Raw genomic sequence first — 13,474 nt, forward strand, 5'->3', positions numbered from 1 at the left:
TGCCTTCTTAGTTTAGGCAGTGGGTGCTCAGCTAGTCAAGTCTTTTTAATCTATTCTGATTAGATTAAAAAGTCAAGTCTTTTTAATCTAATCTGCTCTGAGGAAGGCTGCGGCCGAAACGCCTTAGTGTTCTCGCAATAAGATGAGAAACTACATCTGAGCCACTGTCTTGCAGTATTTATTTTGGAGTGCCGCTTTTTCCACTCAGGTGGTTTTGATTTAACTAGTAAGTTAGTAACAAGTAAGTAAGTCAAATAAATGTAGTAGAGTAAAAGTAGGAATATTTGCCTCTGATATATAGTAGAGTGGAACATTGGAAATACTCTTGTAAAATAAAAACACCTTTAAAAAAATGTACTGTAGGCCTACTTGAGTAAATGTACTTAGTTACTTTACACCACTGTCCACTCCTTTGGGATATCAGCATAGAGTTAAAAATAATGATATCAGTGGTATCATCTGAAATTCTGAACTGCAGGCCAACCGTGACCGTTACCGGTAATATGCGAGTCCACGATAAGGGACCGACGTGACGTCAGTTTACTGGACACAGTCATGCGGGGCGGGGCTTTAATGGAAGGTTTGGCCGCTTACAGTTCAGTTCTTAATAAGAGCGTTTCTTACATCTATGGATAGATAAGTGGAGTTGCAGTCAGAGCGCAACATAATGCGATACACCATCTTTTTACTATGGCTCACATATGGTAAGTTCAATGACAATAATTGTCACAACGAAACAAAAACTTTACTATTCCTTTCCTTCCAGCGTTACGGGCTGGTGACAGAGAAACACAATGCAGGATTCCTAAAGTTGGACAATGGACAATCAAATTAGTGTTGCCTTAGTTGCTTGCCTATAATTTGTGCATGAGAAAAGAGGAAAAAATATGGCGATCATGGCTTTGCGCTTGTTCATTAAGCTACCTGCCTACATTAAATTGTAAAAATGAAGTAAAATTTAGACAGACTCATATTTTTTGTATGATGATCCCTCCAGTCTCAGTCGTACGGAGCTCATCACGGATGCTGTCACATGTTGAGCGCTATGATGTAGTGAGACCTCACAGACTGCACGGCAGAGACACAAGGAGCCTGTCTCCAGACCAGGTATTTGACCCAATTAACATTATTGAATGAGACATCCAGTCTATCTTTTCAGCTTTTCTGGTGTTGTAGACCTTGTGGAGTCAGTTCTTCTGCTGATTAGATATAGGCTACTACATAAATTAGGCCTACTATAAGAATTCTAACGCTGTGTAGCAGAGCCATAAATATATAAAGCCTAAACTGATAAAAAAGAACGTAGGCTATGCACATTAAGTTCTAATAACAATATTTTCGCAGATTTATCCTGATGTTATTGGATATGAATTGACAATTGAAGGAAGGAACCATAGAATTCGTCTTGAAAAAAATAGGTAAGATCAATATATAAAACTGTAATAATTTAATTTGATAACCACTTACAATCCAACATGGTCATGGCCTCATATTTGCATTTTGACTGAAGCAAATGACTAAGTCAATGTAACATAAAAAGGCACAGCAAAAGATCTTTTTCATCTGTCACAGGGATCTCATAGGGAGAGATTACACTGAAACACATTATTCAGAAGATGGAAGACGGGTTACAAGATCACCAAAAGAGGTGAGACTCGAGAAAGCTCCAATAAGATTTATTGCAGCAATATATTAATTACTTTTAAATGTATCTTAATTAACATATGACACTCATCCTATCTAGGATCACTGCTATTATCACGGTCATATTGAGGGCATCGAGGATTCATCAGTTAGTGTGGGGATTTGTTCTGGGATCAGGTAAGAATTCAGAGACAACACATTGTAAGCTTGAACTTTCCTTGTATGGCATTTCTCTGGTGGCAGGCAGCACATTGCTGTTGTATCTGCTTGTGATGTTAACTTATACTGTTTGACAACTTGACAACTGTTTAAGATGTATTCCTGAAAGCTTTCGCTGAAAATAGCAGATCGACTCGCATTGTGAGCTTGTCGATCGGCTATTTTCAGCGAAAGCTTTCCCCACAATAACAGAAAACAGAAAAGACACTAGTATTGAGCCCCGAGGGACTCTGGTTACCCATAATGGGGTTTAAATTGTTAAACTAAAAGAAACAACCATATAGTAGCCTATTCATTAATGTGTCTTCCATTGCGTCGTTCTGTGTCTATATAGTGGCTTTGTGCGAGCCAAGCAGCAGGTTTACCTCATAGAGCCCCTGGGAGACCGTGACGATGACGACCATGCAGTTTATAGACAGGAGCAGCTCAAAGTCAGTGGCAGCCCCAGCTGTGGCTCCTCTCCCAACAACACCACCACCGTCTATGACAACGACCAGGACATGGGCCCTAAGCTCTCTGGGTTGCACAAGTCTAGATCCTGGGTAAGTATTTTCTGTTTACTTTGCTTCAGTTTAAACCATTAAGACCAGGAATGCATCTGTGTGTCATTTTATATATTTCAAAAATAGCAGATATACAAGCTCATAGTGTGGCACCGAGTGCCGCGCTATGAGCTTGTAGATCTGAAATTCATGCAAATCTTGGAATATTTAGTTCCAGGGACCCCCAGAAGCAAAGAATTGAGTTACAAATGTCTTACAAGACTTAGAAGAAATAAGATACAAGTAAAAGAAAAACAACAGCAATACACAAAACCAAAAACAGGAACTTAAACAAAAAAAAAACACATCAGTCAGCTGAACCGTACAGAAAATCTACAGTGCAATCCGCAAAACAGCACTCCCGTCACGACACCCTAATAACACTACACCACCAGACCTCACACAATACCCTAATCTGAAATGAAAGGAACGTTTATCGTCTGTAGATATTGAAAGAAAGGACTCCATACCTAACAGAGTTTTTCAGCAAAACCATTCAGGGACAGTCTAATTTTGTCCAATTTAAGAAAATATAGGATATCTCTCATCCAATGAGTATGGGAGGGAGAGTCAGGAGATTTCCATTTCATCAAGATAAGTCTCCTAGCCAATAAGGTGACAAAGGCCATAACATTAGTTCATATTCATGGTGTAAAAAACATATGTGGCATTTTTCTGGGAGGCTTATTCCACACACGCATAACAGCAGCTGCATAAATTGTATTGCCATTAAGAAGCAATGATTAGTGAAGAATATTTAACACAATTATATACACCAGATATCTTACAAATAGGGATACAATATTAAGATTATGGACTTTGTTCCTTTTTTTGTGCTTTAAGCATCACTATCAGTTCCCTTTAATAAACCTTTAATATAGTTTATAGTTGTCATGTAGGTCTATTAACCCAAAGACCTGGAACGCATCTGTGTCACTTTAGATTTCTTTGGTGCCGCGCTATGAGCTTGTAGATCTGCTATTTTTGAAAAATCTTTTTTTCAAAAAACTGTTAGGATTTAGAAAACATTTTTAAGCATCGCCTCAGGTCTTAATGGGTTAAATAACTGTGCATTCTAATGTAGCACTATCTCTTTCCTGGGTTACACATGATATGACACAATCTGGGAACCCATCGACCAAAAACGAAAAAAAAAACAAAACGTTTTCCTCTGAATTTGACTTGCCGCCCAATTCCCTGTGTAGAGACCGGATGCCGGCCCCTCTACTCTCCTTCACCTTCAGCCCTCATTTTGTGGCGGTGCTGCTGTGTTTTCATTCCCACTAACAACATTTCTACCGCGGAACATGGATGTTATTCAAAGGAAAAAACATTTTCTTCCCCTTTTCTTTGCCAATGGGTTCCCAGATTGCACATGACATGACTAACAGCATTTAATAAGTGTTAAATAAACTAAACTAAATACCAAAACATTAACATACCAGAGTGAAATAAAAATAAAATACAACCTAACATAGCCTATGATAATTAAATAAGATTATTAAATGCAGCAATACCTGTATACATCCCAACACTGACAGTAACATAACATTTAAATAAAATACTGGATGTGTCCTCCAATATTCTACATTCAGTAAAAGGGCTAGATAATCATTGGCTGTTAACAGTGATGGAAGAAGTACTATTTTTATTTTACTTAAGTAAAAGTATCAATACCCTATTGTAGAAATAGACTGTTACAAGAACAATTCCGGTATTCAAAATGTACTTTGTATATATACAGTATAGGTTTGAAGTGGTTTTGTAATAATACTCAAAATCTACAAACTAACTAGTAACTAAAGTTTTCAAATAAATGTAGTGGAGAAAAGTACAATATTTGCCTTTGAGATGTAGTGGAGTAGAAGTAAAATGATTGAAAATGGAAATACTTCAGTAAAGTAAAATATACCTTTTGCATTCCCTTAACTGGCCTTGGTTCTGTCCGCACCCAGTGCAAAACACTGGTGATGGCCTACAAGGCAATCAAGGGCATGGCACAACGCTCCTTCAGGACATGATCCATTCCCACACCCTTTACTCACATGTAGATCAGCTACAGGAAATGTGTTGGTCCCTTACCTAAAACACCCTGGCCAATGCTCCAAGCATCCTAGACTCATCTCCCTCCTGGCTCCCAAACTCCCAAGCTGTGGAATAAAGTCAATAAACTCCCCCTCACAGTCAGGATTGCAGACTCACTCCACATTTTCCACCGCAGTCTGAAAACTCATCACTTCAGATGCCACCTCATCCCCTATACTATAGGGCCTATAGCACTCCTCTTTCCTTGAATCCCTTCTTGTCGCCTATTTTGATAGATGGTAGTTATACTACGCAGATGGTTGTTCACATATGTTTAATGTTTAGGTTTTATTTATATATTTAGCTTGGCTACTATGCTGACATGTAACTGATATGTTGCTACTCAAAACAAAAGAATGATGTGTGGCTACTTAAAGGCAAAGCAAGAGTGTGGCATGCCTACTCAAAGCAGAAGTGTGATTCATGCCAACTCAAAGCCAAAGAGTGTGATGCGTGTCTATAGTGGTCTGAGGGTATGTCCTCTCTGTGTAGAAGACTGCTGGCAGGAAGAAAGTCTGTGATGTCATAATGACACAGTGTAGCCAGAAGCCTTCTACCCAGAGACAAGAATTGTTCCCAGAATCCCTAGCGGGTCTGTCTTCGCGTTATGCATCCTTGTAAAACGTGTTTTTTTTCCCACAACCTGTTTGCATGCCTGTTCATGCCATTTACTCTGATCTTGCCCTTGTAATTTGCTTTGGATAAAACCGTCTACTACTAAATGCCTAAATTGTAATTGTAAATAGCCTCAGATAATGTTCAGTTGAGTTACCAAACAATGCTATTAAGCCTCATGTGAGGATGCTTTCAATAGTGCAATGATAGAATTGATTTAAGACAATGCAGGCAGTAAGATGTCGACATGTCAATGTAAATATCTGTATACAGTATTGTAATGAGACTTTTCCTTGTGTCTGCTTTTAGAATAGTAAACCTATTGCAGGGCCTCAGCGGTTTGTTGAGTTGTTCTTGGTGGTGGACAATGCAGAGGTAAATATCTGAACATATTATTCACAGCCTTCAAGTTCATCGGTGTACTTTAGGGATGATGTGATTCTACATTTGCCTTCTCTTCTTCTTTTTTTTTTACCTCCAGTATAAGCGCTATGGCAGCCAGACCAAAGCTCGAATGCTGGGAGTTGTGAATCATATTGACAAGGTAGCTTTTAAATTTAGTTTCTGCAGTGTCTGGCTATGTGCCAACAGTGCTATTAGCTAACTGCTTCTAACGTCTTCATTGAACTGCATTCAATATCTCCTCCCTGGCTGCAGCTGTATCGAGCCCTGAACATTCGCATCATGCTGGTGGGCCTGGAGATCTGGATGGACCGCAACTACTTTGATGTGGACTTGGATTCAGAAACGACTCTGGACAGATTTCTCCTTTGGCGCCAGACTGATCTTCTGAAGAGGACGAAACACGACAATGCCCAATTTGTGACGTGAGTTTCAGTGCCACAAACCTTGGTGAAATACAAGTCTGTCCGCACGCTGTGACCTAATTTTAGATTATTCTCTTCAACAGTGGCATCGATTTTATTGGGGATACTGTCGGATTGGCAAATAAGTTTGCCATGTGCACTGAAAATTCAGGAGGAATCAATCAGGTATAATTAACATTTTACCAATGCTTTATATTGCTATTTAATAATACAGTGTCCCTACAACTACGGACTGCTTCCTTGAAGTAACTGGTCTTAAATCTCTCCTCTCAGGATCACCACAAGAACCCTATTGGCCTTGCTTCCACCATTGCTCATGAGATGGGACATAATTTTGGCTTGTCCCATGATTCTCCAAGCTGTATGTGCGGTTCATCGTTTAGCAGTCAGGACTGTATCATGGCACATAAGCTCCGGTAAGGCAGTCACTGCAAAGCAGAAAAATCCAATGGAATTGGAAACATTTATAATTGAATTCACAATTTGAATTATCATGCAGATACTTAATAATAATCATGAATACGTGTATTATATGTGTCCTATTCTTTTATTCAGCCCTGTTGTCTGAACCTCATGAACCCTAGCCTCCCTATTCTGAGGCGAACGTTCGGCGGAAATAAATGTTCTAAAAACTCACAACGCGTTGAAACACTTTGTGAACTTGTAGATTGGCTATCGAATGTGGGTGGGGGGTGGGGGGGTTCAGACCAGGAATAGAACGCTAGGGTACACTGGTCAACTAAGTATATACAGTAAGGTTTGATGTGGTTAAAGTGGTTAAATGAAGGTTACATGAGAGTGGGTGATTTCTGTACTTCTGTGCACAGCTGAAATCTCTTTACTGTTGTGTAACCTTTCAGGACAGGAAATCAGGCGTTCCCAGAGTTCTTCAGTGGCTGTAGTGAGGAGCAGCTGGCTGAATTCCTGGAGCGAGCTCAGCCCAGCTGTCTGCTGAAGCCCACCTCTGTAAGGACCATTGATGTGGGCCCCCGCTGTGGAAATGCCTTGCTGGATCCTGGAGAGGAGTGCGACTGTGGCACCGTGGAGGTAAAGCTTACAGAAAAGCCTCATGTAATTAAAGTATTTTTGCGAACCTAAACATAACATGTTGCTAAGAGATTTCATTTTGTTTGACTGACTGGTAGAGGTAGCGGAGACAAGTCCAGGTGAGCCTTGGGATTTTGTGTTAACCACAAATTGTTATTGCAATACAACTATACAAAAAGTTATGAATTATTTTTATCAGTACTTTGTGTGTACTCATTTCCCAAATACAGATTCATTGTTATCAAGTACATTCTAATTATACCCTAACCACTTTCAACCTGGCGTCCCTAGTTATAGCATTTGTATTGGCTAATTAATTATTTAATATAAATATATATATGTTCACAAATAAGAAATAGTAAAAATAGGTAATTTACAAGCTCAACACACGTTGCAAGTGAGCTTGTAGATCTACTGTTTTCACTATTCAGGTGTGCCTTGAGATTTTGACTTGAAAACCACTGGTGTACATTATGAAGATGGATAAGGCGATCCACAGTTGGTATAAAAATGGTGTCCTGGGGATAAAAAGAGAGTTATCTGCAGTGCTGTCACTTGTGTGGAAGACCTGAGCGTGAAGCTTGTGTTTTATTTGACTGACTTTGCTGTCAGGTCTAAGTACAGAGCACTCCGCAAATTGGATGAGTTGTACATCGATGCAGAAGGATTTTTAAATATACACACCAACATTTGAATAGCTTTGTTTTTTGGCGGTGTGATTTAATGTGGGTTTTGTCATGTGTTCAGGAATGTCAGAACCCTTGTTGTGATGCCTCAACCTGTCGCCTGGCTGAGGGAGCCCACTGTGCTCATGGAGAATGCTGTGACAACTGTCAGGTACTGAAGCACTCCCATTTCCCTGTTCCCTATTAATCAATAGCTTTTACTGTTAACTCAAATTTATACGTGTCAAGTTATTTTAGCCAACTGACGCCCAAGTATGCCTAAGCTGGAAAATGTAGTCTTGGCATCATGGGTCCTATCCATAAGATATGTGTGTCACAATTTGACTTTAGTTAAATTGAAAAAATAAATAGATATTATTTTGTGTAACCAATGCAGTTGCCAAGAGGTGACTATGGACTGTGTTGTCTGCAGTAGAGTTCAGCACATACAGTAGAGAGGATAGGAACCCTGGCCAATCGTACAGAGTACAGACACACCCTGTGGGCTAATAATTGCTGGCTATGAAACAGTGACAGTTACAGCGAAAGTTAATTTACTTTGAAGGGCAGATGAGTGGTTTTAGCAACCACAGTGCAATGGCACAGCGCAATAACAGGAAACAGGGTGCGATATCCTGGTGTTTCTATGAAACTACATCCTTCCTCAGTGTTTTAAGGTCAAGAAGAGGTGGTGTCAGTAATGAAATACCATACAAATTCACTGTCTAATTTTGTACGCTGTGCAACTAGCATCTAATGTGTTAAACTAACTATGTGTTATTTTCACCAAACCACCTCCTCTCCACAGTTGAAACAGACAGGAAGTGTGTGTAGGAAGTCCAGCAGTGACTGTGACCTACCAGAGTACTGCACAGGAGTGTCAGAGTACTGTCCAGAAGACAGCTTTGAGATGAACGGGAAACCGTGCAATGACCGTGGCCAGGGCTTCTGCTACAACGGTCAATGTCCCACACTTCAACAACAGTGCTGGAGGCTGTTTGGATCAGGTAAGGGGCCTGTACTTTCAGGTTAACCACTATTCCGGGGGGGGACAATCGTCAATCGTCCAAAATAGCAGATCTACAAGCTCACACTGTGTTGCATTGCGGTGCATTGTGAGCTTGTAGATCTGGTATGTTCGGCAAAGAGATTTGGTGTTGAGGGAAAAATGTGCAGACCTAGTACATTGCCAACTCGGGTCAGTTTGACTAAGTATGGACAATCCTTGTGTAGTGGTCATTTGCTGTAATGTGATTTGCATGATAGATAAATGGCCGTTGTGACTGTGGATGTGAGTTATCTCGTACCATCAGTAAGGTGGAGTGGAGTGAGGAAATCAGTATGTCAATAGTGTTTTAGTGTCAAATGGGGTAACTGACTGTTTTTATTGGTCCATGTTCTATGGATGGGGTAACTGATTGTTTTTATTGGTCCATGTTCTATGGGAAACATTGTCAGAAACAATGTTTGTTGTTGCTGTATATTTCCTAACATAGTACTGTACTTACATAATGGATTGCGCAGAACACAATAAAAAAAACGCACTTGTATTGCAAGTATAAAGAGTTTCTAAATATCTAAAGAAATAAGTGTTGAAATGTCACACTCAAATATCTTCTCAAATATTCTTTGATCGTGCCGTATATTCTGACAGGACAATTCTTTTTTTTTCTTTAGGAGCTACAGTTGGAGCTGATGCTTGTTTTTACTTGAACAAAGGAGGGCGAGAGGGAGCGAACTGTGGGAGAAGCAAATATGGCTACACCGCCTGCAGCACACCGTACGTAAAACGTATCACTCCCTGCATCGGTGCTGAAAACACAACATGGCACTTGGCCAGCGCAGAAAATACAATGCGCATCACACGTGTCAATCAAATGAGTAGAAATTATTCTACTCAACAAACTTGAGTAGAGTAATTTAATAAGCAAACTGTTTGTTTAAGATTAAACTTATGCTAACTTATGCCATTTATTTCCCTTTTTTGCAGGAATATAAAGTGTGGATCTGTGTTTTGTGAGGGAGGAGGAGATTCCATCACAGGGAAAAGGGCCGTGTTTAAGGTGGGCAGGGGGGATTGCCTTGTGTCAGTGGATGACGACAAGACTCGGAACCTTGACATGGTTCCAACTGGAGCCAGGTGTGGAGTGAACAAGGTAACATTTATCGGAAAAACTGTGTGAAATTTATGTAGCACTATTAATTTCTCATATATTTTAACCATTTTCAACCTGGGGTCCATATTGTTGGCATGTCATTATTGGTGAAGATTTTTAAAATGTGTCAAATATCTTTCATTCTTTTTTTAAAATACCGAAAATGCTTTGGGTTAACCACTCACACTTCTTTTTTGTTTCTAGGTTTGCATTGAGAACAAATGCGTAAGTACCGCAGTTTATGGTGAAAAAGACGAATGTGCCAAGAAATGCAACAATAAAGGGGTGAGTTGTGTGATTAGATACTTTCAATTTGACATGACCCAGACCCAAGTTGCATTGACTCAGTCTTGCATTTCTACTTTTATCTTTAGGTATGTAATCATAAGGAGGAGTGTCACTGTCACCCTGGCTGGGCTCCACCTTACTGTAATGTCCAGTATGCAGACTTACCTCAAGGTAAAACTTCCGACTATTCATTGGCAGGCAATTGTGACACATAATTCATAAAATTCCCACGCTCTCTGAAGATTACATCAATATACAGTATAACTGCATGATGACATTTTTATACAAATCCCCATTGCTTCAAAGCTTCCTGAAATAATATTGCTGAATCTTGGCACTGACAGAAAAAATACCTGCATACTAAATCATGCTTTCAACAAGCTATAGTGGGAGGATGATTCAGGGTACAAGCATTCCTTCCCTTTTCATTAGAAAAGGGACATTTACTGCTTACTTGAGATCTGAGATACAGTAAGATCTGAGTGTACACTCACTCCCAGAGATAATCCTACCTTGAAAAGAATTGCTGGAATGACAACAATTATGGCTCAATTAAGTTATTTCCTGACAAAGCTACACCGGCATCTCTAGTTCATTAAATGCTTCATCAGACTGGTTATCTTATTTTACTATACTAGATTAGATTAGCTGGACTCTATAGTTCATTATAGTAGAAAAACGGCCTCTAGCCTCCCCGACGTACAAAAAGTTGCAAATGCTTTCACAATATTAGAATTACCTTAAGTGGTTCATTGGAGCGTATTATGCTTATCTACGTCTTATTTCTGCAGACCAGAGCGGCGTGATAGCTGGAGTCTGTGCAGCAGTGGCCATCCTTTTGGTGCTTACTCTAGTGATTGCAGTACTCATGTGCTGCAAAAGAGAAAAGAGGGAAAACTACACCTCTAAAAGGTATTCTGATGAGGACTCACACACACACACACACACGTTGGATCAGTGCCCACATTTGTGGTCGATGCTCAACATGTTCAAAACCACATTTTGACTTCCCATAAAAGCGTCTTTTCTGTTCACTCAGGAAAGTCCACTCTGCCCCAGGGAAACTGAACCCAATGTTCCAAGAGGGAAGCACTAAGGGCAAACCTCAGATCAGTGCGCCAACTTTCATGGAGTCAACTGCGACACAAGCTTGCACTCCTCTGATGGTTACCGTTGTGCCCAGCAGAGCCGCTCCACAGGTACAGTACAATAAGCTTCTTTGTGATGTCACAGTATGTTGTAAGACAAGATGCACTCTGGGATTTTACATGACTTATTTAGTTTACTGATAACATCAGTAAGATCAGGTTCCTGAGAATAGTGGATAGTGCCATTATTACACAATACTATTTCACAATAATCATTTCTTTCTCAGCCACCTAAGATGTTTACTCCAGAGTTGGCTACTTCAAGTTCTCACACTGTGCCGGTAAGACAGGTTTCTATTATGTTGCATCATTCACAAATGCACTGTATGTTAACTAAAGATATATATTATCGAGTGGAATAAATCAAAATTAAATCTTGGTTGCCATTTTTTGTTCCTCTTACCACAGACGAAACCACTACCTCCATCCAAACCTTTGCCACCTCTGTATAATAAGCAGGTGAGTCACCTTGGTTTCTAGAAAACATTCATGAGTTGTCTCCGGAATTAATGACTAGCACACTTACATGTGTACAGTATCTACATTATTATAGTGCTGATGGATACATTGCAGCCTAACCGGAGGCGCCTTCATCACCTGAATTGTGATTCCACTAACATTCCAACCTTGGTTTTCATTATAAAAAGGCATCCAAACCCAATCCACCCCCTGTACCTCCAGTGAAGCCCAGCCCTGCAGCCAATCCCCGCACTCCTCCTGTGCCCCCAGCAAAGCCAAAGGTTCCAAGACTCACATGAAACTCTAAAGGGTACAGCATCTCATTGTCATTTTTCGTAGATTTGGCATTTGACTTTTGGTTTTGTGGTGATGCATATTTCAGAGATTTTAACTTTTTTTTTTTTGTGTGTTCCAGAATACCTCAGGGTGAGGCATGATAAGGGGCTCAGAATAGTGATTCACTGGAGCCCAGGACTTTGGAAAACTTCAGTCTGTGTTTTGAAGAGGTCTCGGATGTCCAAGGCTTCAGTAAATGTTTGGAGAGTAGAGACTGTCTTTGATGATACAAGATCCAGTGGGTCTTGGAAAACTATTCCCCAACCACTATGGAAAAGTGGTTTGGGCTAGAAAAAAAAACCTTGCAGTGAACTGCTTGGTACAGTTGTCATGTGGATTTCTTTTTCAGTTATCGTCTGTAAAACATTGGGTTAACTCCCTTTGAAATGAGCATACCATTGTTTAAGTTAAGTTATCTTATTGCACTTTTGTGAGGGTGAGCGAAATGACGCTCACATAAAATTGTGTCCTTTTGAATGTTTATTTAATGTCTGCGCTAAATACGTACAAAGCCACTTCTATGCCTTTGATGGAATTCTTAATTTCTTTTGTTTTATGTTAAACAGTACTTGAAAACTAATGAGTGGTACATACAGTTTGGGACAATTTGTATTACTGTTACTGCACTGTACGGATGGCCTTTGTATTTTTGCTGTAATTAATTTCAAAATGGATATACAATCCTTCAAGTTTCACAGAGTTCAGTGTCATTGAGTCAGGAAGGGCTAGACTAGAGCCAAGGGGCCCGATGCTGTTTGTTTTGAGAACAAAAGCCATGAGGTTCATGCCTTGGAAGGAAATAGAAGTCTGAGTAGCGAGGATTCCTGAGAATACGCCACAAACAATATCACCTGTGCAACAATACTCTGACTATTGACCAGTAATAGGCCTATACATGTTAATGGTGCATAAATGTTATATTTATATGGAATAATATATAGTTAATTGAATGTTTTGTAATGATCCTTGTGGAAGCAACTTGAATTGAAATTTGGTAAATACTCAAAGAGTGTTGTTCCTCTGAACAAAACAGGCTGTCCTCACATGCACTTTCTTGCGGAAGTAATGATGAATTATGCACATTGCGACAGCTGATAACACAATTTGTTCATGTAAAACCAAACTTCATCCAAGAATTTCTCATCTGTTTCTAGGAGAGTATTATTTGTATTTTTTATCTTTTGTAATAAATTATGACCGATTACTACCGTATTGTCATCTATTAATGCCTGATTTATACTTGGATGCACACAGGTGTGTGAGCTTGTAGATCTGCTATTTTCTGTGTGTGACACCCGTGCACAAGTAAAACTCAAGCTTTAGTCTCAACAGGTCTTATGATTCACGTTATGTGCAGTTGCCCAGCAGGCATTTCCATGCAAACCTTTCAGCAAATTCAATATCTGCAAAGACTGCTTTGATTACTACAAACATCACTTTACA

At 39.8% G+C, this 13,474-nt stretch overlaps 1 protein-coding gene across 1 annotated transcript; it reads left to right on the plus strand.

The window, feature by feature from the left end:
- The first annotated feature begins 593 nt into the window (after window positions 1-593).
- On the plus strand, window positions 594-13,235 carry adam8b (ADAM metallopeptidase domain 8b). The gene is made up of 24 exons (XM_084079297.1): window positions 594-704; window positions 998-1,107; window positions 1,345-1,418; window positions 1,573-1,648; window positions 1,745-1,821; window positions 2,198-2,405; window positions 5,415-5,480; window positions 5,587-5,649; window positions 5,763-5,932; window positions 6,016-6,097; window positions 6,206-6,348; window positions 6,793-6,979; window positions 7,727-7,816; window positions 8,453-8,651; window positions 9,322-9,424; window positions 9,635-9,800; window positions 10,005-10,085; window positions 10,175-10,259; window positions 10,880-11,000; window positions 11,128-11,287; window positions 11,464-11,517; window positions 11,645-11,695; window positions 11,884-12,005; window positions 12,111-13,235. The coding sequence occupies exons 1-23, from the start codon at window positions 668-670 to the stop codon at window positions 11,992-11,994; spliced, it is 2,514 nt and encodes an 837-aa protein (XP_083935423.1). The 5' UTR covers window positions 594-667; the 3' UTR covers window positions 11,995-12,005; window positions 12,111-13,235.
- Window positions 13,236-13,474: the final 239 nt, after the last annotated feature.

Source organism: Gymnoscopelus microlampas (assembly GCF_963454915.1).
Source record: "Gymnoscopelus microlampas genome assembly, chromosome: 14".
Taxonomy (NCBI): Eukaryota; Metazoa; Chordata; class Actinopteri; order Myctophiformes; family Myctophidae; genus Gymnoscopelus; species Gymnoscopelus microlampas.